The 24,928-nt window shown below is 28.9% G+C and overlaps 3 protein-coding genes across 7 annotated transcripts in view; 2 read left to right on the plus strand and 1 right to left on the minus strand.

Moving 5' to 3' along the window:
• Positions 1-15,941, plus strand: part of LOC140663797 (SEC14-like protein 2) — a 27,725-nt gene extending 11,784 nt beyond the window's left edge. The window contains exons 2-12 of one of the 5 annotated variants that reach the window (XM_072888268.1): positions 1,323-1,484; positions 4,135-4,289; positions 9,669-9,738; positions 10,277-10,320; positions 11,991-12,108; positions 13,484-13,693; positions 13,866-13,946; positions 14,365-14,564; positions 14,909-15,051; positions 15,135-15,289; positions 15,368-15,941. In XM_072888268.1, the coding sequence (XP_072744369.1) occupies positions 4,239-4,289; positions 9,669-9,738; positions 10,277-10,320; positions 11,991-12,108; positions 13,484-13,693; positions 13,866-13,946; positions 14,365-14,564; positions 14,909-15,051; positions 15,135-15,289; positions 15,368-15,480 (1,185 nt within the window). In that variant the 5' untranslated portion in view covers positions 1,323-1,484; positions 4,135-4,238 and the 3' untranslated portion in view covers positions 15,481-15,941. Of the gene's footprint in view, positions 1-1,322; positions 1,485-2,374; positions 2,760-2,861; positions 3,053-4,134; positions 4,290-9,668; positions 9,739-10,276; positions 10,321-11,990; positions 12,109-13,483; positions 13,694-13,865; positions 13,947-14,364; positions 14,565-14,908; positions 15,052-15,134; positions 15,290-15,367 lie in introns of those variants that run through there. The other 4 variants (XM_072888269.1, XM_072888267.1, XM_072888270.1 and 1 more) reach the window with 4 other exon arrangements.
• Position 15,942: 1 nt separating this feature from the next.
• LOC140663801 (thioredoxin domain-containing protein 17) lies at positions 15,943-17,394 on the minus strand. The gene is made up of 3 exons (XM_072888279.1): positions 16,831-17,394; positions 16,270-16,351; positions 15,943-16,096 (listed from the first exon to the last, which is right to left on the minus strand). Exons 1-3 carry the CDS (start codon positions 17,039-17,041, stop codon positions 15,943-15,945), a joined length of 447 nt encoding a protein of 148 aa, XP_072744380.1. The 5' UTR covers positions 17,042-17,394.
• Positions 17,395-17,861: 467 nt separating this feature from the next.
• LOC140663796 (ribosomal protein S6 kinase beta-1) lies at positions 17,862-24,597 on the plus strand. The gene is made up of 12 exons (XM_072888265.1): positions 17,862-18,142; positions 18,259-18,293; positions 18,394-18,586; positions 19,226-19,309; positions 19,605-19,738; positions 19,815-19,877; positions 20,046-20,174; positions 20,270-20,360; positions 20,452-20,568; positions 20,754-20,993; positions 21,444-21,625; positions 21,741-24,597. The coding sequence occupies exons 1-12, from the start codon at positions 18,053-18,055 to the stop codon at positions 21,796-21,798; spliced, it is 1,416 nt and encodes a 471-aa protein (XP_072744366.1). The 5' UTR covers positions 17,862-18,052; the 3' UTR covers positions 21,799-24,597.
• The last annotated feature ends 331 nt before the right edge of the window (positions 24,598-24,928 follow it).

Consider the following 24,928-nt stretch of genomic DNA (forward strand, 5'->3'; position numbering starts at 1 on the left):
CTATACTTGTAGTAGGATCGAACCACGCTGTATGATCTGTCAAGTGGCGCTACTATAGGCGAACTGACAACTGACACATGTGACACACGCACACGTTTATTCACAAGCCATGTGCACTGCGTGTATAAATTAACTCACAATTAGTAAACAATGTAAGATTCTTTGTTATAAAAATGAATATTGCTCTATAAATTTATATATAATGTAATAAAAAAGCGCAGCTTTTTATTTGGATAAAATTAGATATCATTCGTATTTTTGAAAGATTGTTACTGAAAATTTCATCCCGTTTGCTTGTTATGTTATTTTTCAAACCTGTTGCTGTTTTAATATGGGCGTTCGATATATTGTCGGGAATTCTGATTTTGATCAAATAAGACATGCAGCCGCAAAGAAGTGCGATATGATCGATTGAGCTGAACGCTCAAAATGAGAGATAAGTACCCATGTTTGCCGATAGATAACGCCACTAGTAAAAGCAAACCCGCTGGAATGTGATACAGGTTACAGGTCTTCATTATGGAGAATAACGGATTATGCGGTTTGCGGCTAGTCTTAGCGGAAGTAGCACAAAGGAAATGATATGAGCAAATAAATCAAATTAATGAGGTGAATAAGACAGAGATTATCTATTTTTAATATAACGCTATTTCTTTTATTTACGATAAGTTACTTTCCGCATTGTATTGAAATATTTGGCATAATAAATATTGACGCATATTTAATAATTAAATTTTATTAATATTGACGTAAATAAATGTTGATAATACATACATGTGTGGATCGAACGAGCGATTAAATTTTATAAAATTTCAAGAAAGGAATTTATACGATGTAAATATCACTAACTTAAATATATACGTCATGTTAACAAATACAGAAGTATTCTGGTAATTTTTTAACTCAAAATGTAATTACATAGTTTTATTTCTGTAAAATCACAGTAAAATCATTTATATATATTTTGTATTTTTATATCTTCGTGAAAATCTGACATCATAATCTTGTCAGTGCTTTGATCTGAAATGACGCGATAAAAAATAAATTATTAACAAAGAATAAAATAATTTAATCATAATATCAGTTAACAACATGTAATTCAATTATTTTTTTTGCTTGTTTATGTTTTTAATTCTAGCATGAATAGATGTATTTTTAAATGAACAAAACAGTTTTTTTGTTCATTTATACATATTTGTCATGCATTTTGCATAAAACATGACAAAGTTATATTTGACTTAACATCGATCATAGTTCATCGATTATAAAATTTCTGTCATGATTTTTATTTCCATTGTAAAGTCGTGCATATATGATTACAGTGAAATCAGGGTTGATTGCATCGGCGCGCTCGACTTGTTTGACATTAAGTCGACCTTGAGCCCAAGCATGCCGTGTTACGTTGGATGTCTTACGAAAGATACAGCGATAAAAAAAACTCCATATAATTTTATACCGGACAATCTCTCCTTTTAAATTCCACGGTGAGTTTTCTAAGGCACTCCTTCAATAGATTTAATACTATGTAAGTGTGATGGTACAAACTCACAAACTTTTTTATTCTTTCATGACTTAAAAATTAATACAATTTTCTAGTATTAGAATATATCGTGAAATGAACGATCACATTCAGTATTATAGACTCTAAATATTCGAGATAGGTTCGATACATATGTATTAGCGATTTAGGATGGTTTTGCGCATTACTTTTATACAGAGATGTATAAATTAATACGCAATATAATAGCAAGATGAGTTTGCGCATTACTTTTATACAGAGATGTATAAATTAATACGCAATATAATAGCAAGATGAGTTTGCGCATTACTTTTATACAGAGATGTATAAATTAATACGCAATATAATAGCAAGATGAGTAATATCGAAGATTTATTTTATTGCTTCAACAACAGCTAATAATATTGATAGAAAGGAAAGAGATATATAAAAGTGAAGTATTATATTCACATAGATCAGGGACATTAACGTCATCCATCCTTTGAAACCGCAAAAATGTTGAAATCATGATAAGGCGAGACAAAGGAATTAGTAAGCGCGAATCATCTCCAAAAAATAGCGGCTACTTATATTTTCGCGCAGGCATCCAACTACATCGTCGCCGGAGCATGACGTATCACGCCGAAGTAGACCTCATTCCGTTGATGGGTGCGTAATGTCGGACACATGCCTGTCCGATGGCCATGATGTTGAAACGCAAATTGTGCAAACCTCGTCAATCGAATTTATGTGATAAAAACTGCGATTCTCGTCGTGAGCATCAACCATTAGCTCGAGCGGGTCGCGCAAGAGCGAACGTCTAACAAAGTAAAGTCAGGTCAGGTCAGGTAGTCGCGGTGGGGCGACGCGCTTGGAAACTCGCCATCATCGCCGGGGAACGGCGGCCGTATCATTGCTCCGGTGCCGTTCGCTCCGCGACGATACGTCTATCCTATATCTTTATAGCGAGCGAAATCGTGTGTCGAGTGAGCGGTGGATGCGAGCGCATGAACGTGCGCGTATACATGTACGAAATCGCAGTCGTCGTGTGACGGACACCTGTTGCATTCATCAGTGGCTGCAGTTGTCGTCGAGCAGTTCGCGATCGCGGATCCGAGGAAGGTCCTGAAATTTCGCCAAGTGAATAAAACCGGTAGCCTGTGACAACAACCGCCAGATTAAAAGCGTGAACGCGATTTTTGAAAATCTTCGCATTGTAGAGCTCTTGGTACCGTGTTTGTATTCTTGTTTCTCGGATACGGTAAGCGCCATAGGCGTGTATATTCGTTAATGCAATAGTTTAGGAAATATTTTTAAAAAAAGTCATGCGAATGATAGACATAGTAGTTTAATATAGTAGGATATTTTTTTTATAGAAAAAAATGTTTACTAAATTCTCTATTTTATATATCTGTTAATCGTGATTATTATTCGTGCAGGTGATAATTGAGTAACATAAGTTCAGTACAAAAATTATTTGAATATTTAGAAAGTGTTGAAGATATTGTGTGTATTTAGGAAAATAGTGAATGTTATTACAATAATAGTAATTGTGTGAGTTTGATAACAGATGATTGATTTATGTGCATCGAAGCATTAATGTTTTCCGTATATACAGAAAGAATTATTATCGATATCACAAAGAAGTTGCAGTTTGAACTCTTCAAACATGACAATGAATAATAGCAATATCTCTAAGAAGCTATTATAATGTACGTTGTGGTTTAGCTGTGTGAAATATTATAATGTATGCAAATTTTATAATACCTCTTAGAAATTTTCCTTATAATTTCTACAATTGTATATCTTATCGACAAGGCGATACTAAATGCAGAGTAAAATATTTTCTTAAACTTTGAACTTTGATCTTTTAGTAAAATCTAATTGGCTAATACATTTTATATTATCATATATTATGTGTTTATCAAACGTAATGAATCTATACGCAATCTGATATCGATGATAATCGGTAAACCGATCAAGATATTTTTAAAAATAATACATTTATTCTGTATTAAAAAGATTTCTTTTTTATGTTATTTGAAGATACAAAGATACATATACAAGTAATTTCATTTTTTAATTTTAAAAGATAGAGTCAAATATCTACAAATAAAAGAATTTTAGAAAAATATGTTTTAAATAAAAATTGTTTGGTTCAAAGGGAGACATAAAGTCATTGATTTAATCTTAGATAGTCGAAGGTGAAGATTATATGAAGATCTGATTTATCTGAAAATCATCTTCAATTTTTTAAATGAAATCCCTACTTTTTGTTGCATATTTTTACAGCTTATCTCGAGAGTTTTTCAAAACATATAATATAATAAAATATTTTTTTATTGTAGTGTTTTGAAAAGCTCTCGAGATAAGCTGTAAGAATATGCAGTGTCAAGTCAAGGGTTCCATTTAAAAAATTGAAGATGATCTTCATATACTTTTCAAACAATCCAAGATAAATAAAAAAATTACTTCTTTTCTAGATATTCGACTGTATCTTTTAAAATGAACATACCTAGAAAACAGACACCAGATATATATGAAAACATATACTTCGCGTATCTTTCGATATAAAAATATTTTGTTTATGCGCCGTTTATTAATTAAACGGATATATCTGACTTTTAATATTATAGTATATATCGACACAAAGGATATCAATTCTGAAGATTTTCAAGCCGAAAAAATCGACTGTCGATCGAAATTCAGCTGAAGAATCGTTAATAATCAAATAGCCAGAATGTCAACATCACTGAAATTAGCGGATGATCAGCGATTTGCGCTAATGAAAGTAAGTCACACACACACACACACACACACACACACACATACATACACATGTAGAGATAATGATTCTAGAAATATTAAAATGAAATACGATTAATGCAGATAAATAATAAAATTCATTTTGAAAGATCTCTGACCTTCCTTTTTAATAAATTTTATCGATAAATACAACAAATTTTTTACTAAATAGTAAATGTTAATAATAATTAAAATTTTATTTTTAGTTCAAAACTGAGTATTAGTTTGAAATAATGAATAAATATTATATTAATGCTGTGATGTTTTAAAAATATTTTAAAAAATATTTCTCTTGTATCACGTAAGTCTGTTTATTACTCCGAGTTTCCGAGTTTTATGTGTTATTTTATATGGAAATACGTGCGCGAAAACGATAGCAATATTACACAAAAAAATACTATCTTTCTAACAATTTCAAACAAATACAATCATGGCTAAAATTATTAGGTATCTTTAAATTTTTCTTCTTTTCTAATATATATATATATATATATAAATATTGAAAACAATAAGACTTTTTAAAACTATTATCGATAACACTTATCTTAAAACTTTAAATTTTAAACTTCAAGGTTACAAATACCTTTTTAATTGTTTCGTTTGCGATAATGTTTTGCCAAGTATTGACATTTCTAAAAAATAGATTTAGTTTCAATATAACTAAAAAAATCGTAGAAAAGTTTTTAAAAAAGTATTTTGTAGGCAGAATGTTTTTATGAAACTTAAATTTTTTCGAGAGAAATTCTTTTATGGAGCTGCAGAGTGTCAAAAATACGTAATTTTAAGAATCAAAACAATATTTACAAATTTTTTTTAAAGCACAAAAAAGGAAGATAAAAAAATTTTAGAAATTATCAATAGCAACTTTCGGTTTTTTTAATTAAAAAATTTGATTTTTTAAAATTAAAAACACATTTTAAAATTTGAAGTTTCAGCTTTAATGTGCTATCGATAGTTTTTAAAAAATTTTTTATCTTCTCAGTATTGACATACTTGTAAGAAATAGGAAAAATTAATAATTTTAGTCATGACTGTATATGTATAAAACATCTCTCAACCGGCTCTCGAAGAGAAAACAATATGCGATCTGATATATCTGATATCAAGTTGATACAAACATCGTTATAATGTAAATGATACAATATATATTGACACAATACAATATTACAACTATACTTTTAAACGCGAAAGATAGAAATTTATCGAGTACTTGACAAGTCACATGTTATATTATGCCAAAGAGTACGTATATAAATATAAAGTTATTGATTCACAATCAGTTGCACGTATCCGCGCATACTTGTAATCGTAAAATTACAAATGACCTTCTATGAACTTTATGATAAACAATTCATTCTTTTTTAATAAAAATATAAAAGCAATCACTAAGTAAAATTTTATTACTAATAACATTTTTATGTAAATTTTTTTATTTTCTTATGTAAATTGAGACAGTCATGTGTGTCGAAAGATATAACGAATAAGAGGGGAGGGCAATGAGATAAAACAAAGTTAATTATTTCCTTCTTCGCTAAAGTGAAAAATATTTCCAACCACTTTGCTAGATAGTGCATATTACTTTTCGAAAGGAATGATTCAATTAAATAATGTTATATGTGTATAAAACTTTACTATTTAAAATAAAGTATCATATATGAAATAAATGTTGTAGTTTAGTTTATAATCAGTAAGTTTATAATCTCTCAAAACAATATAATTATTTTGAAAAAAACCTTCAGATTTTAGGTTGTGAAAAAAGAATATTTTACCGATTATACTCTCTTAGAAAAAAGCAAATAAATATATATACATACATACATATATATAACAAATATATATATGTATACATACGCATACACAGATACATACACAATAATTTAGAAAAAGTGCAGAAATCAGGTTTATTCAGGTTTATCGACGTGATTTCTTAATAAGATTAAAAATTTCGTTATTTGCGATACAGCGAAAAGATTTCACTGCGCGTAGATTGCTTTTACTCCTTATAATCTGATAATCGTTCACCTTCGGTATCTGGAACGAGTAGCAGACAACCAGATACTTATTTCAAGCAGCAAGATGCACCGGATCGCGAAGAAGAAATTGACGATTGTGTTTTTTGCGTCAATCGTAAGAAAGAGTTATTCGACTTAAATTTCGCTTCAATACTGAACTAATTTTTTTCTTAAATTGATCAGTTAACAAAACATTTAGAAAACTATCGCCAACTTTCAACAACACGTTCTATTAAATTATATGTTTATTATCTTGATGTAATATATTTTATCTTCTAGTTTCATGAAATTTTAAAAAGAAATACATTGGATAGATCTTATTCTGCATAATATCTTGTAATAATTATCCTGTATACACTAACAACAAAATTTAGTCCATTTTGGCCAGTTTAAATCGAATCAATTGTCTTTTTTCACCGAATGAAAAGGAACGTTCCGTCATCGACAGTAAGAGTGCGTCGACTTTCATGAATCTACTACGACAGTCATGGCATGCGATCGCGAAGACAATCGGGCACACGCAAATATCGCGCGACATACTTTAAAAGATCCTCAATACATAAATCCGCCGTCTTGAATTACAACATCGAATGCATGCAAAAATCCGATAGGCGAAATAACTCTCGCGACGTGCATTCGCATAAAATGACTTTTCTTCAGCTCGTCCCGGTTGAATGAAGCAATCCTATATAATGTGGTAGAAACTTTAATAAAAGAAGTAGAAGTTTGTGGTAAAGGTTATTAGCTTCAAGTCCGAGGTAAAAACAAAGATATAGAAATTATAGATGTCGAAATGAAAATTTAGCAGACGCATTATGATTTTTGAGAGTTATATCTTCCTACTCTGTCGCAATTATCTAAACGAAAGATTAAATTTTTAATATTTTTAAATTTTACCTTATCTCTTCGAGAGTATCTTTTATAATTAGCCCCTAATTATAGCAGAAATTTTTATGTAATATATCAAAATGACAGCAGGCTTTTTGCCATGCTTTATGCAAGTTTAACAAAGAAAACAAAGAGACTTTATTATTAATAATAAGGAGAAATCAATTGCACAATCTTTTTTTCTTTTGACGTCATTATGATTCATAGAATAAAGATGATCACATATATTAATTATTCATCTTCTAACTTTATGAAAATATATTAAAAAATTGGTATTCCCCTTTTTTTGCTGAGTCGATAAAAGTCGAGAATTAATTATTTTATGATAAAATTATAACAAACTATAATGTTTGTGTGTGCGTATCATTATGATAATAATTTTAATTTTTTATTAATTTTGTTAAAAAAACTTATGTTAGTAGAAACTTTGTTTAAAAAAATGTCATTATACGCAGTTCAATTTAATCATTGATTTATTAATAGATTGTTATAAAATGGCTTTGAAGAAAATCAAACAGACATGACTTTTATTCGATGTAATACTTTTATTCGATGAATCTTCATGAATATTTTATTTTCTACTGAAATGGATAAAGTTAGACCCATATTCTGAGCTCATATTTATCGTTAAATATGCGTCTAAATGTGTTTTAATATACGTGTTTGTATATACATTTAGAAGCACATTTAGACCTTCAGTGATAATAAATGTGAGTTCACAATATGAACCTAAACCTATATTGTCAACAAATATATAATTCTTTTTCGAGCTTTTTCGTGTTTTTTTTCAAAGAAAGAAAAAAGAAAACAAAAAAGATAAACCAGAAAAATAGTTACAGTCAAAAATCAGTACTTTTGAGCCAGGATTTATGTATCCATATAATGGTTTTCTCAGATCAAGTTATATATTGTGGTTATTCCGTTTTACGTTCGATGCTTTACATTCAATGAGGAAGAAGGAACTTTCCATTCGTTACAATGTCAAGCACAAAAAAATACACATAACTTTCTTTAAACACGCGACATGCAGATTATCAAAATCACACTTGTGTACAAGTCCAAGCTCCTTTGACAGGAGAAGAACCGGTTTATTCGCCATCAAATAATCAGACTTGACGTATAAAAGATGCCGAGCCTTCTCGCCTCTGCGTATTTTTGCCTGTTCTTATCTATCCATCATGGAATTTATGATGTAATATTGTTCCGTTATTTTATTTTATTATGAAAGAGACGATCAACATTTCACATATCGTTATTTTTTTATGCAATAATACGATAAAATAATCGCGATTTATAACGTAGAATAATTTAAAAGCTTTTTCATTTCATTATCAGCTATTTTTCCTCCAAAGAAATTTTTTATTCAACTAATATGAGACATGCATATACGCTTTAATTTCGTTGAAAAATTTCACGCTAAAATCGCTTACTATGCATTTATTAAAAGCAAAAGATTAATTGATGTAAACTGTTGTATATATATATTTCTAATTTAAAAAATTACTAGAATTAGTAGAGCATTTAGTCTCTTATAGTTTTTATTAATTTTTTTAAGTTTTCTCTTTACTAACGTATTAATAATTTAATAATTCGTTTAGTAATTCTAAAAAAAAAAATTTATCTAGTTTCATCTAGTTAAATTTCTGAGATTTTATTTGCAAATCTTTTAATCCCAATTATTTTGACATGTGTGCGGAATTATTAAGATAAACAACAAACGTACAGAAAACGTTGGTAGGAAATAAATACTAACGTCGTGATATCAAATTCTGTATTTTCTTTAATCTCCAAAAGTTTTCAGTGAAAGTAAACGTAGACACTTTAATGAAGGTTTGTTTGTAACAAGTCAATATGAACCATGTGTTAGTAAGGAGACAACATCGATAATTTAGAGAGCCGACAAGGAAGTTTCACTTCCTTGCGTCTAATATGAGACATAACGATTGTATTTCCTGTAAATTATAATTGTGTATACAAAAACCTTTCCGTTGACAAAATAAACAAAATCAACAGGCAAAACACACCGTTACTTTCCGGAGAAACGTGTAAATAAAACACTTGGAATAATGTACGATGAAAATAAAAATGATATCCGCACATATAACTGCACAAATAAAAATATATATTTATAAATAAATCATTCCTTTTGTTGAGTTGCATCAACAAAAGGAATGATTTATCAAGATCATAGATAAATCACGATATAATAATTAATTATGTTAAACGTAATCGATCTTTTAATATTAATACTGATATTATTATTTAATAATGAGTGTAAAAGGAGCACAAATACACATATACAAAGTGTTTAGTTATGAAGTTGACATAAATGTAACACATGAAAGTGCTAATAACATATCAGCTGTACGTTCATTTAACATGGAAGTAATCAAAGCGTGATTACGTAAGAAAATTTTAACATATAAACGCATATTTTTTTTATTGTGTATGTTTTTTCTTTACAGTTCAGGCGATCCGTGCAAGATGTCTTGCAACCACACCACGATGACCACTTTCTGCTTCGTTGGTTGAGAGGTATAGATCTGATAACGTATTAATAGACTAATATTATCGAAGGAAACACACTTTGTGATTTCAATAACTATTATCCCTTATTATGTATACACAATGCACGGTCTCCTGTACATTGTGAGCAACATTCGCATCGCTATTAATTGACGTTACATCGATCAGCTTTCCGTTTCACTGTATGTCGAAGCCACGTTGCGAAGTAATTAAATTGTTTTGAAACAAAATTATGAAATTTGCGGAAGTTTATAATTACAGTTATTATGGTATAAACGATAATTTATTTCAAATTGCGTAACGTAAGGATCTTTATCATGGAACAATAAAAAAACTATTGACGCACATTAAGCTGTAATAACTGCATGTTTAACGGATATATTTACATAAACAGAAATATTTACATCTCATTTAAAATGTAGCAATTCTACATTTCAAATAAAAATTTTAGTTATTAATTCCATTCTATGATGTAACTATATTGAAATATTTTTTTACACAAAATTCGGCGCAATTTCTCATTGTTAAATTTATTTTTTTTTTTCAGCGAGAAAATGGGATCCTACCGCGGCGGAAAAAATGTTGAGAGATGTAAGTAATTATGTCGAAATATATATTTAATTTATGGATATTACAGTTATATATCCCAATATAATATCACTTGATATATGTATATCACTACATATATCACATAGTAAATAAGATGCATGTCTATTTTACATTACAGTTATTAGACGTCGATTACGTATTTGACCCTCATTCGCAAATTAAGCTTAACATTTCCATTGTACAAAACATAAGCGAATCCAATTGAGAAAGTCTGGTGAAACACGTTCCGGTCACCGAGCCTTTTAAATTTCTCTACCACGCGTATTATTCGCGAGTCATTAAATATTAACGCGGCGGGCGTAAACATAGCGCGAGTCAAGTTACGGCTCGCTGTCTTTTGAAAATTCCTTCTATTGCATTTTGATGAGAACCGTTTCTCAAATTAAACGTTATTCTAATAAGATTAATATTATCTTAAAATTTAATTTTTAACTCAGAGAATATAATTATTCAAAAGTACTGTAAATTAAATGAAGATGAATTGATTACAAGTTAAATTTCCTTTTATATAAATAATTCTTTAATTTGATAATAATAAATTTATTTTAGTAATATAATATATAACTTAATAGACTATATTTTTTGTAAAATAATATTTAATAATGAAAAATATAATGTTTTTTCTAATACCGAATAAATTAATGTTCAAAATAATTATAGCTAATTTCCATGCGAATAACTAAATGAAAGGAGTGTCTTCCGGACAGTCAAATGTCAGATGTTAAAGATTATAAATTGTTGCCGACGGATTCGCTTTTTTGTTCTGAAAGATGTTTTATGCGAAATAGAAAGCCGTTCTCTGTACGTGCTATTTTGTAAGTCGAAAGTAATGAGCCGATTCCTTGTAGCACGTTCAAAGTCATCATCTCGATTCTCGTTTAGAGAAGTTTCACGATGATTGAAAACCGAGGGTACATAATGCAAAAGTGCCTAGTATCATCTAAAGTAATCTCTTCGTACAGGAAAGTACACTTTTTCACTTTCTATCCCGCGTGAAATCCTGTCATTACGAAATCATTAAGTATAAATTGCGAGAAATATTTAAAAAATCTATACGGGCATTTTTATATTGTATTGCAAAAATCAATGTTTCAATATTGTAATATATAAATTATATTGTTATTTTATAAATGTTATATATGGATGAAACAACACAAAACAATGAAATTATTTTAAATTTCTGCCTAGGTCTATTATACTCGAAAAATTTCAGGGTATTTTTATGCTAAATTTTTAGTTTGGCTATATCATGTAAATAAACTAATATTTTTGAGCAATGTATTATAATTTATACAAATTTTTCTTCTTAAAAATGTTAATTTATTTTACTTAAAATAAAATCATAATTCATTTCTTGCTACATTTCGTCAAAAGAATATATTTTTTGAGCGTCTAACAGTAATCAGCTGGCATGTTTAATTTTAATATGTATATATATATATATATATATATATATATATATATATATATATATATATATGAAAGACAGAGAAATTTTTAAAATGCTCATCAATGTAATATATATAATAATCAGAAATTATATTAAGTTTCATTGATAATTTTGATTACGATGTATTGTTTAATCTCATGTATTTATGTGATAATTAAATAATATGTTACAAAAATATATTATATAATATATTTATTCGTAGTCTTTGGATTGGCGGAAACATTGGGATGCTGATAGTTTATCTGAATGGGAGCTTCCTCAAATAGTAAAAAGTTACTTTCCTTACGGATTAAGCGGGTTCGATAAAGATGGTGCACCAGGTAAGATATTTTTAATTATTAAAATCAACATTATTAATCTTCGAATATAATAGATCCACAAATTGCTTTAAATTATATAGTCAATTTACGCCATTATATAATTTTGTAATAGTATACTTGTCGAGAATATTGTTTTATAAGATTATTATCTATTAACATGTGTATGTGTGTGTGTGTGTGTGTGTGTGTGTGTGTGTGTGTGTGTGTGTTCACTCTGAGCGGATTAATATAATTTAAAATATTTTAAAAGATTTTGTTGTAAAAAAATTTCACATACAAATAATCGAAAGACATGTTAAAGATGCAAAAAATTTACTTGAACATCATTGATATATTTTAATTATAATAAAACTTTCGTCGGATATAATACCATTTATAAACATATGGATACGACAATGGAAAAATAAATGTCTGCTCCTGGCCACTTATGCAGCTGGTTTGATCTGGTAGCAAAGGTAACGATCAACATACTTGAGAGCGTGGAACACAACAAGTTTCAATATTTTGGTAAAAGAATTCGGTCAAGGTCCTACTCTCCATCCTACTCTCACACCGTATACTTTTCCCTATAAGAAATACATACAAGATGCAAAGAATATGACTATTGTTTTGAGATGTATCTTGATATTTTATGCATTATCATTTTTTAAATTAATCCCTTTGATTGTTATAGCGAGAAATGTAATAAACAGTTAAACATTCACAGCTTTCTAACAAAAAAAATAATTTTATTATTCGAAAATAGAGAATAAAAATGATTAAAATAAATTTTTATTCTATTACAAATTAACCAAGTTTTTATTCAATAGTGGGCTTTGATTTTTTAAAATCTTAATTCTAAAAGAATCCAGATTTATAAAAGCAACAAGATTATTAATTTTGCCTAAATATAAATTTGTTTTATTGTGGTAAATATTTGAATCTTTAACGACATTATTTACATTAATTATATAAATATTTATATTTTCACACTTTAAATTTAATTTAAATTAAATTTAGAAATATATAACAATAAAGTAAAAAATTGGAACTTGAGAAGAATTGGATTATAAAAAGTGGCTTGGAGTAATTGACAGAAAATATTGTTGTGACAATTATTCTTTAAAAATAGCAAAAAATTTCACAAATACTATAAACTTCATATATTTCATAAGAATAATGTTTATATTTCATAAGACGAGTGTTTATTTTTATTGACATAGAGATGAAGATATTTTCACTATCAAACTTTTAATGTAGACAAATTTAATTACATAAACTTAACGAAAAAAGAAAAGCATTTTTGATGAATTTATACAAGATATATTGTTTTATATTTCACATGCAAATTGGTGAGAATGCAAAGATGAATATATAAATCAATAAATTGTTACAGTCATTATCGTACCTTTTGCCGGTATGGACATGTACGGAATATTACACGTAATTACCCAAAAGGAATTTGTCAAAGTTACGATAAAAATCTTGGATCAGTTTTTAAAATTAGCTAGAGATCAATCTAAGAAGCACGGACAGGTTGCAAATCAAGTAACCGTCATTTTCGATATGGAAGGATTCAATCTTAAACAATATTTATGGAGACCAGGTAAAATATTTCAGGTAAAACCGGATATATTTCGGAAATTTTTTGATGCAAAGTTTCTCCTCATTTTTTTTTATATAAGTTCTATTGTAAAAGTTTTCTATTTTATTCCAATTTTCTATTGTACAATAAAAGTTTTCTCTTCTTGTTATCTTATCGTTTTCTATCGTTACAGCTGGCGAATTGGTCCTAACACTTATTCAAATGTACGAAGCGAATTATCCCGAAATTCTAAAAACATGCTTTATCATCAATGGTAGGTTCAACAGAATGTAGAAAATCAGTATTATAATATATGATTAGCCACACGCAATTTGTAGTGAAACATATCTGTACATAGATAGATTTTCACGTATTGCCGGTCAAGGAAAAAAAATCGTTTGCAATAAATATGTAAAAGATATTTTAATGCTGTCTTTACACCTTTTGAATTTTATGCTAAAGTTGGTGTGATAAAATAGAAAAATTTCTATAATTTAGCGATTAATTCCTAACTATCAATCAATCATTAATTCCTAATATATTAGACATTAATATTTAAAATAATCTTATAATTTTAATAAAATATTTTTATTTTTCACGACTTTATTTTTCAGGTAATTCTTTTCAAACAAATTCCGAAATTAATTTACATTGTAAAAAAAAAGAAAATTAATTTAAAATTATTGTTACAGCTCCAAGAGTTTTTGCATTTGCATTTTCTATTACCAAAAAATTTATGAATGAATATACATTGTCCAAAATACAAATTTACAAAGCGGACCCACCTAAATGGCAAGCAGCGATTTTGAAGATCATACCAAAGGACCAGTTACCTGTTCATTTTGGTGGAACATTATGCGATCCAGATGGTAATCCGAGATTAACTTCGAAGGTAGTATTTTAATCGCATTAACTTTCTCTTGAAATTGTGCATGACTCATAAGAATGTAATTTATTCGATGAAATGAAACATTTGATAAAACACGTGAACTCTTAGTTGAAAACATACAATTACTCAACACATTAAGAATTTTAGTATTCTTAAATTTTTATTGAAAAGAAAAATCAAGTCTGCAATAGAAATCGTCAAAAAAATTTAACTTTTACGTTTCGTCTTTATACATATAAAACATATTTATTTACTATAAAAGAATGAATTTTTTTGTTTTAAATGTAAAATATTATTAATTTATCACAAATTCCGTCTCAGATAATAATAATTGAGATTGTCGGCAGATTTGTCAAGGTGGTAAAGTACCTAAAGAAATGTATATCAACAATATGGATAAATTGAACGAAGATTATACTACTGTCGTTGTACGGAAAGGTAGGAAGCTAGAACTCGATATCTCCACACCCGAAAAGGGCTCTATTTTAAGGTAAATTAATTTTTTTACTACAAGAGGCAAGAGACTGTATTTCAAAGTTTTTCTAAAATCAACTTTGTCTCGCTTTTGAACAGCTGGGAATTCCGAAGCGAAGGTCACGACATTAAGTTTGGAATTCTAAAAAAGGATGCGGCAAATGGTACGCAGACAGAAGTTATACCTATTCGAAGGGTCGCATCCCATCAATCGGATGAAGTCGGGGTATTGACCTGTGAAGATCCGGCGACTTGTAAGCTCATATCGCTGAAGCTCTAGAATGAATAACAACCAAGGAGATCTGTCATCTATATAAATTCATTTGTTTCAGATTCCATCATCTTTGATAACACTTACAGCTACATAAGGAATAAAAAGGTTCACTATTCCGTACGTGTATTACCACCAGCAGCAGAATTAAAGAAAATGACAACGATTGCGTAGTTACAAAAGTTTATATTAAAAAAATTACAATTATAATTATATTTATAGTTGTCTTATAATAGACTAGCCTAAATAAGATTTCACGGACGAATATTAATATTATAGGTTTCACGATAAATTAAAAAAAATTTTAAATAAATCTCTTACAATTTAAGAAGTCACAATTATCTAATTCATACGCGTAATTCGTTGCGATTAAAAAATTTGATTTGATTATAGTTAAATTAATTGACTTTAATTATTATTGCAATATGTAAATGCACACATAAAAAATATACATTCCATTACTTTAATATTTGTTTCTTTAAAGTTATAATGGATAATGGAAAGAATAATGGTTGTAAAAAAGAATAGACAAATATATGGGATATAAGAATATAGTGTTTACAAATATTTTATCATTCGCGTGATATGTACAATATACTTTTTATATAAAATATAAAAAATGTATTACACAAACACTTAATCGTCTTCTGTGATTAACATATCAATCAGTTCAGGTTTTAGCAATTGATCACCTTCTAAACGTTTCTCAGTATTCCATTTAACTAGAGTTGGCAAGACTTTCAATCGAGTAATAGGATTTGTCCTGAATGGACAATCACGATCCTTCCAACTAGGATAACATACAAAAAATATTCTAGAGCTTTTAATCTTATAACTTTTCTTTTTCTTTTACTTTTTATTATATAATTTTAATGCAGTCATTATTGTATAAAGACATTTATAGTAATTTACCTAAAAATAATAGTTGCAGAAATAAGAATATAAAATATTTTATTTACTTACAACCCTCTGTCTCCAACCTCGACTATTACTAACTGTGTTTCTTCAGGTGCCACTTCGAAACCTTGTTCAATGAATGGATCAGCTGAAAGAAAATAAAGCAAGTATTTATAATAAAATCTCATTATATCATTAATAGTACATTTTCTTTCTTTTTCTTTTATATATGTAACAATGATAATAATGATAGAGATATAATGACTGTTAAAATCAGATAATAAATAATTGATTTAGATTCAAACACCGTTTCTACTGCATTTTTCGAATTTTTTGATAATCATAGCTTTATATTTCCCTGTAAAATTTGTGAATAATAAAAGAAATAAAAAGAAAACAAGATTTTAAAAAAATTTACTCCAAAACTGATAACAATATATTGATGAATTCACTTTCGAGATGTGCACTTTTTATGTCCATTGTTCCAGTCATATAATAAAATCTCTCAAAATCGGAATATCGTTGATACTTTTGACATATGATTGTATAATTCGGTGATCGAAATATATATATGCAAAACACAAAAGATGTAGGTTATGTAGACGTCCTCGTGTCAGATTCACTCACCTTCCACGCAATCCGGACACCAACTTTTGCCGGTGTTGGGTAATTTCGTACCGGTGTAAAGAATGTACACCGATTCCGCGGTTTCCAAATCTTCTACATACTTGAGAAAATTTTCGTATCCCTGCAGATGAAGACGCCGGACCATCTTTGACAAATCGCGCTCACTGATCGAGCTCGCTAGGAAGATGGATGACAAGTGCGTGAAATTCATTTGCAGGAGATATTTGATTACACTTTATCTTCATTTTATCTGTGATATATGTACATGTACATAATATGAAATTTTCTGTATGTATTATGTCAGCGCGTATCATTGTGTTGCGTATTCCGAGATATTTCTTTGATAATATCGGTAAATCATGCTTTTTAATTAATTTCCTTGTTGAGCAAAAATTTTTCGTCCGAATAAAATTCGATATATCTAATCTTGATCATGATTTCGCAAAATTACACAATCCACTCAGTATACATATATTTATATAGATACTTCGCGTGTCACGCGTCGAAGATTTTTATGAGCACATGACGTACTTACGTTCCAGGAATTTAACATGTATAGAATATACTTCTCCGAAATAAAGAGATGAAACACAAAGCTGACGACCTAAACAAAAGATCACAAAGAAGTATGAAATAAATATATCGGCAGTCAAGGCACTTTTTAGAATTAATATTTTTTAACATTTAATAAATTATATATTTCATGCACAAAAATATAACTCCGATGTATAAAATTTACAGAAGCATAATAATCATGACAAGTATGAAAGATATAAAATGCGATTACTGCATATTAAAGTCTTCATTTATTATTAGAGGTGTAAAAATACAATAATACAAATTATTACATAGCATAAATTTTGACGAAAATCGCTATATTTACATTGCTCTCCCGAGGGGAAGATTCTTTTGTCCCAAGTAGAATGCGATTCAAAATTGGCGCGCAGACTCGCGGCGTGGGAGACGTGACGTGATTGGTGATTCACCCTTTCCCTCATCCCATCGGCGTGGCTGCGACAAGACCGTTCCGCGAGTCCGGCATTCCATAAACGAGAGTGAAGGAGACTATTTGGCATACCGTTCGTACGCATAGCTCGTGCTCGTGCTCGTGCTGTTCTTCCGACTTGTACAAACTAGTCAATTGATACGCTGTCAAAGCACGTTCGACAGGCTTGACATTTTTCGCGGCCAACAACGTCAGCATATTAATCGTGTTAACACGATGTCAGCAATCTTCGACTTTGAGCTGCAGGACGCTGGGATGTTACATCGAGACGAGTCGGACGATGACGATGTCATCGAATTTGGCACGGTAATGAGTGATTTTTTCGGCCGAAAAATCCCGATTATCCGGCCCCCATCATTGTCAGTTAATATCGCGATAGCACGTGAACGCTTTTAACGCCGCATCTGTTTTCCTTTTCGCAGGAGGAGGGCGATGCCGATCCAAGTGAGATTGCAAAGTGAGTAAAAGCCGCGCGCGTGTCTCTCGCGTCACGAAACCACGCGGTTGTCCTGCGGATTCTCTCGATACATTTTAGTGACGAGAATATTTTTTCACAGTTCATCCGACAATTCCGACGTCGGAAGCGTGGAAGCGGTGCCGATATGCGAGCAAAATGTCAACCGCGAACGCGAAAAGGTCGGTCCGCAGGATTTCGAATTGTGTAAAGTTATCGGGAAAGGTGGCTATGGCAAGGTTTTCCAAGTACGCAAAGTAACAGGAAATGACAGTGGCACGATCTTTGCTATGAAGGTACCGAAATTTGTTTACACACATCTGCTGATTATTCAGAATATTTTCTTATTTTTAATAGCGAATAGTATAGGGGAAAAAAATCTGCTTTTTCGAATAAAAAGTTTCAATAACATCGAAAGCAGAGAAAGTTATTATATTATTTTATGTATCTTATTACATAATAGTGTACAAAAAATGTACAGTTTTCATATTTTGTGCAAAATTTTATATTTTTCTTGCTTTATAAGCATTTTATGTATGTATGTATTTATTTATAAGGAATATTTTAATAATTTAAATATACTTTTTAGAAATTTTACATAAATTTTATAATCTTTATAAAATAAATTAGTTTTTGAAGTTTTATCTTTAAAATGATAACGCATTAATATTTATATGAACATATAATACATATTTTTAATAATATTTACAATATATAATATATATTTCTAAATATATACACATATACATATACACACGAGCACATATACATATGCATGTGCACACATACTAAATACATGCATGCATTCATATCATATACACATACACCATACATACAAACATACATATATACACACACATACATTCATATACACTGTTTTTTATGTGTAACTTTTCTTTAGTTATTTAAAATATTTTTGTGTACTATTTCAACAGGTATTGCGCAAAGCTTCAATTATAAGAAATCAGAAAGACACAGATCACACTAAAACTGAAAGAAATATTTTGGAATCTATAAAGGTTAGTTTTTTTATCTGCTAAAGAATTTATTATATTTCTTTCTGCTAAAGAATTGGAATGCTCAGATTATGCAATCAGTTTATGTACATGTATAATATTTGAAATACTATGAAGAAAAAAGTCATTGTCATTAGTAAATCAATCAGTAGTTTATAATTAGTAGTAACTTTTATAATTTATAAACTAATATCTTTTTGATAAATTCTAACAGAAATTAATTCTCTACTAACTTCTATTTTCTTTATTATATTTTATCCAAAGTATTAATTTATATATTTATGTTTGCACCTGGCAGCATCCTTTTATCGTAGATCTCAAATACGCATTCCAAACTGGTGACAAATTATATCTCATATTGGAATATATGTGTGGTGGTGAACTATTTCGACAATTAGATGATGAAGGAGTTTTTATGGAAGATGCTGCACGGTAAGTTAATTATATAAAATTATTTTAAAATGTATTTTACAAATGTGTATAATATTATCTTTTATTTGTTTTGCAGCTTTTATTTATGTGAAATTACATTGGCTTTGCAACATCTTCACTTACAAGGAATTATATACAGGTACTATATTATTTTTTTTCTAATTGATAAAATTATACTTGTGCAAGTATACATGTAATGTGTGTATGTCAAAAATTATTATAATATCTATATAAGTGGCAGATTAATATATTAAACATTTTTCGCACATAACATTGATTTAATAATTCTTGTAATGAATAATTTTAGAGATTTAAAACCGGAAAATGTTTTATTGGATTCAGAAGGACATATTAAATTAACTGATTTTGGATTATGTAAAGAACATATACAGGAGGGTGCCGTAACTCATACATTCTGTGGTACTATTGAATATATGTAAGGATTGTAAAATAATTAATAATTTTTATAAGATATTAATATTATTAATTGTAATATACAATTGCAATGATTGTAATGTTACTTTACTTAAGGGCACCTGAAATCTTAACACGAAATGGACATGGGAAAGCAGTAGACTGGTGGAGTTTGGGAACTTTAATGTATGACATGCTTACAGGACTTGTATGTATAGTCAATATATATATATACAAGTTAAAAAATATTGTGCACAATATTATTGCATAATATTATTTGGTATTATCTAAATTTTTAGCCACCCTTTACCTCGGATAATAGAAAGAAGACAATTGACAAGATTCTACGTGGTAAATTGATTCTTCCACCATATCTAACACCCGATGCTAAAGATCTTCTTCGAAAATTATTAAAAGTTAGTAAACTTATAATAATTGAACATTATTGATTAATGTACATTTAATTCAAGCAAATAGAATTAAAAAATATCATAATAACAATCTTATAATCTTAATACTTATACATCAGTTTTTATTATATGAAACGTATATAATTATTTTTTTATGATACTATACAAATATATAATATTGGCTTTTATAGAGACCAGTTGCACAAAGATTGGGATCTGGCTCATTGGATGGCGAACAAGTAAAAGCACATAAATTTTTTAAACATATCAATTGGGATGATGTTATATCTCGAAAATTAGAACCTCCTTTTAAACCAATATTGGCTAGTGAAGACGACGTATCGCAATTTGATAAAAAATTTACTGCTTCAGCACCAATAGATTCGCCAGTAGAATGCACTTTAAGCGAATCAGCTAATAGAGTATTCCAGGTGAGTCTTCTTTTTTCTGAGTTATAATATATATTTAATAGCGAATTCGGTTGGATTGCCCTAGTATTCATTGATGTACACAAAAGTTATTGTATACACAAATTTACATAAGTAATTAAAAAAGTAAAATAATAAAGAGTTATTATTATTCAAGCATAAATATAAATATATAATTCTTTTTTTTTTATATTTGTATATTCAGTACGAATAATGATAATGATAATTATTATAATTTATATAAAAAATTTTATAAAAATTATAATTATTTTAATGTTTGAATTACTTATGTTTATATTGTAAATTTATGTATAATAACCTTTAATGTGCGCATTAATACATCCAACTCAATTTGCTATAAGTGCAATTTATGCGTATAATCAACCATCACATGCATATAATCAATTATTCAGTAACATTTGATTGTGTTTTAATAATGCAAACTTTTTTCAGGGATTTACATATGTAGCACCAAGCATATTGGAAGATGTGTATTCCCAACAGTCACGGTACTTAACTACTGTGTCGCAGCCACGAGTTATAAAAGCCAGAAGTCCCCGTAAAGCAAGTTCGCGCGGTTTTTCCCCTCGGACAACACATCTCCATCTTCACAATACACATTTGCCAAATCACAGGTTAGAATACAAAAATTTTAAATTTTTTGATGTTATTAGTTATAAGTTTTCTATATATAGGAAATTGTGTCATAAAGTTTTTGAACTAAAAATAGTATGATCAATAAATTTTTAGGCACGGTGGAGTCGGTCACAGCAATATGGAAGATACAGAGATGATTGAGATAGGCTAACCATTGTTATCAGATTAGTAGATAGCATTTTTGTCCAACTGCTGGATATTCATAATGCTCAGGGAGGGGTTTTATAATTTAGAGGGAATAGTTAGGGAATGGAGAATATCCATTATTACTTCACTGAATATTCAGCAGTTACATATTTAGCAAATCTTTTTTTTTATATTTGTATATTTTGTTTGAATAAAAAAACGTTAATACTATATAATTTAATAGCGACGCAGCAGTTATCTGGTAGCGCCCTGAATAGTTGCAATTTTATTAAATAGATTCAAAAATAATCTGCAAAACAGATTATGTTACATAATTATATATACAGATTATGTTACATAATTATATACACAGATTGTCTCCCAATTTTTTTACAGATTTAGTAAAAATTGTCTTTCATTGGATTTATTCATGCATGAATTTTTATAAGTATTACTATTAATACAGCAATCATGTTATTATTCATATATCGTAATTTGTACTGTGGTTTAACTAAGGTAAGCTTTTAAAACTTGAAATATTCAAGCATAATATGCTTGAGAAGTAAGAAGCTATATAATTATTAGATGCTAAAGACTTAATCTTGATAATATTTTTACATCTGAAGATTTATATATAACAGTATATATGTCTCTCTATAATATAAACTTATTTTATATATTTACAACTATCTTCCCAATTACGGTTAACGTTAATTACTCTCTTGACGAGAAAACTTTTGAAAGAAATGCTACCACAACCGCTCCGCCGCTCCAGGTTTATTCCATACCATTGTCTCTTAAGAGAAAATATTTCTTACATCATATGTGGAAAATACTTTGAGCAGTAATAACGTTTCCATGGCAATAAAAAATAGTTCGCCTAAATAATAATTATAAAGAGATGAAATATATAAGGGTACAATGGAATTGCATTTACACAATGAAAAAGTTCCTATTGCAAATTTAATTACAACATTTTATATTCTTTAGAAACACATTCTGTTAAATAGTCATTATCCATAATTATGAATATTTTGGAATGAGAAGAACATTGTCATTCTCTTTTAATTTAATTGTTTTTTGCAGAAAAATTAATTCTCAGAAATTTAATTATTTACTAATTCTTTTGAATTGACAGATAATTATTGTTCTATTCTGACTTTCAAGCGAAGAAGACAAAATATATACACATATTTGTATTCCTAGTTCCATGACAGGTTGTTCTCAATGTCAAAGATATTGATCTGAAAAGTCAGACTGGTACAAGATGAGAACAAGTTACCATGGTAACAATGTTACTGCGAAACATTAACTTTCCATCCGAATGAGTATTTTATACTTGTTCTTATGTTACGTACATTAATGTATACATATATAAAATTTATATAGATAATGATTTTACTTACAGAACACAGTAGAAAAAAAAATAGACATAAGCAAGAGTGACTGTAAAAGTTACTCATAAAGCTCCGAAGTACCCAAGTGTTCAATAGGCCATGCTCTAGCCGGCAAATATATCTTTTAATTATTTATAACGAACATCATAGTCGAAATGTAACATCCTGACATCTTTTTCTTCCTTTCAAATATTTTTTTCTCCGCCAGAAAACATTGTCTTATAGAGATAAGTTGCATTTCGACTATGTCTTAATAAATAAGCGCGTATAATATACATTATAAAATCATGTTACCCTACAGCTGTATTATACTATGAGGGAAATGTGTATTCAGAGAGAAAGACGATGAAAATTTCAGTCGGTCCTCATGTATGTATTCAAAAAGACATGTATTTTCAATGTTAAGTCGGGAATGTGCCTACAGAGTTGTCAAGACGCTATTTGAAGATGTATATTACGTACGCTCGATGGTGTGTGTACTAAAATTTACTATACGTAAAAGAGATACCAATTACGTCCTAAGTTACCCACTGTCAGATTTTGATAAATACCAAAACTGCTGTATAAACTGTTACCTAAGATTTGCTTTAAATTAAAGCATGCCAGAAAACGTATGAAAATCGCTACTGCCTCGTACAAACTGTGTACGCATATTGTTACTTCCCCCGGAATTTCACGAATCTTGTTTACGAAGTCAGGGCATTCGTTAGAAGCGAAAAACCGAGAGTGCGTCCAAATGAGAGAACTTTGTAGATAGATTCTCATAACTCGATTGACGTGCTCTCAAGAAAATTTGGTGCTGATTATTTTGCTATAGGGGAAAATTAGCCTTCTTTATTATTGTATTTTTATTATTATATCGTAGAGAATTTCTTATATTCCACGCTCACTTTTGATGCGGTAGCCAAGAATTTAACATTAATCATATATGTGTGTATGATTTTTGCAACAAATGTAACCGCGATAATATAATTCTCACACAGAAATGCCGTTGTTTGCGGATCTTTGATTATTTTGGCTGACGGATATCAGTACAAAATACGCAAACGAGGTATAATGAGAACTGAGAACTGATATTGTTGCGCGTTAGAAATCGATTTGCTGATTCAGCTCTATAACTCTATTTCGATAGGAAAATTAATAACTCAATGATTAGTTTTATATATACTATGTAAACGAAAACATGCATATTTATTTGCAATACGAAATATATTAGTTATTTAAGAGCTAGAAAATATCATCGAATATGTAACGAAGTCTAGCCAGAATATAGGCAGAAAAGTGAATGATTTATGCTTCCAATTAAGATTAAATGTAGACTCTCAAGATTAACTTATCACTGCTATGATTTGTAATCCTCTATAAATTGTATCTATAAATAAATATATAACGATTTGTGAGAGACGATTTTTGTCGCACATATGTAATATATATCGTTTCATTTTTATTTTAGAATTATCTATAAGTCGCAAAAAGTTATTGTAGAAAAAAAGATTCACTTTTAATTCAATATAGCATTCAACACAAAATAATTACTTAGGCTGAAGGTGAATTTTTTAAGAAACAATATTTTTAGCAAGAATTCTATCATTCTTCTATAATTTAAAATTTTTGTCGATTATTATATGTAATTTTCCTCAATAATTTAAATTCAAACTTTAATAGAGAAATGTAATATTTAAAAAAAATGTGTATTTAATATATATATATATATATATATATATATATATATATATATATATATATATATATATAATT

The sequence above is a fragment of the Anoplolepis gracilipes genome, chromosome 3 (assembly GCF_047496725.1).
Source record: "Anoplolepis gracilipes chromosome 3, ASM4749672v1, whole genome shotgun sequence".
NCBI lineage: Eukaryota > Metazoa > Arthropoda > Insecta > Hymenoptera > Formicidae > Anoplolepis > Anoplolepis gracilipes.

Excerpts from the sequence above, each read along its gene's own strand:
- LOC140663801 (XM_072888279.1), bottom strand. The coding sequence starts at position 17,041 with ATGAATTTCACGCACTTGTCATCCATCTTCCTAGCGAGCTCGATCAGT. Across the intron at positions 16,352-16,830 it reads GTGTCCGGATTGCGTGGAAG|CTGATCCATTCATTGAACAA; the intron begins GTGAGTGAATCT and ends ATTTTCTTTCAG. Across the intron at positions 16,097-16,269 it reads GAGGTTGGAGACAGAGGGTT|TTGGAAGGATCGTGATTGTC; the intron begins GTAAGTAAATAA and ends ATGTTATCCTAG.
- LOC140663796 (XM_072888265.1), top strand. The coding sequence starts at position 18,053 with ATGTCAGCAATCTTCGACTTTGAGCTGCAGGACGCTGGGATGTTACAT. Across the intron at positions 18,587-19,225 it reads GCACGATCTTTGCTATGAAG|GTATTGCGCAAAGCTTCAAT; the intron begins GTACCGAAATTT and ends CTATTTCAACAG. Across the intron at positions 20,994-21,443 it reads CAGCTAATAGAGTATTCCAG|GGATTTACATATGTAGCACC; the intron begins GTGAGTCTTCTT and ends AACTTTTTTCAG.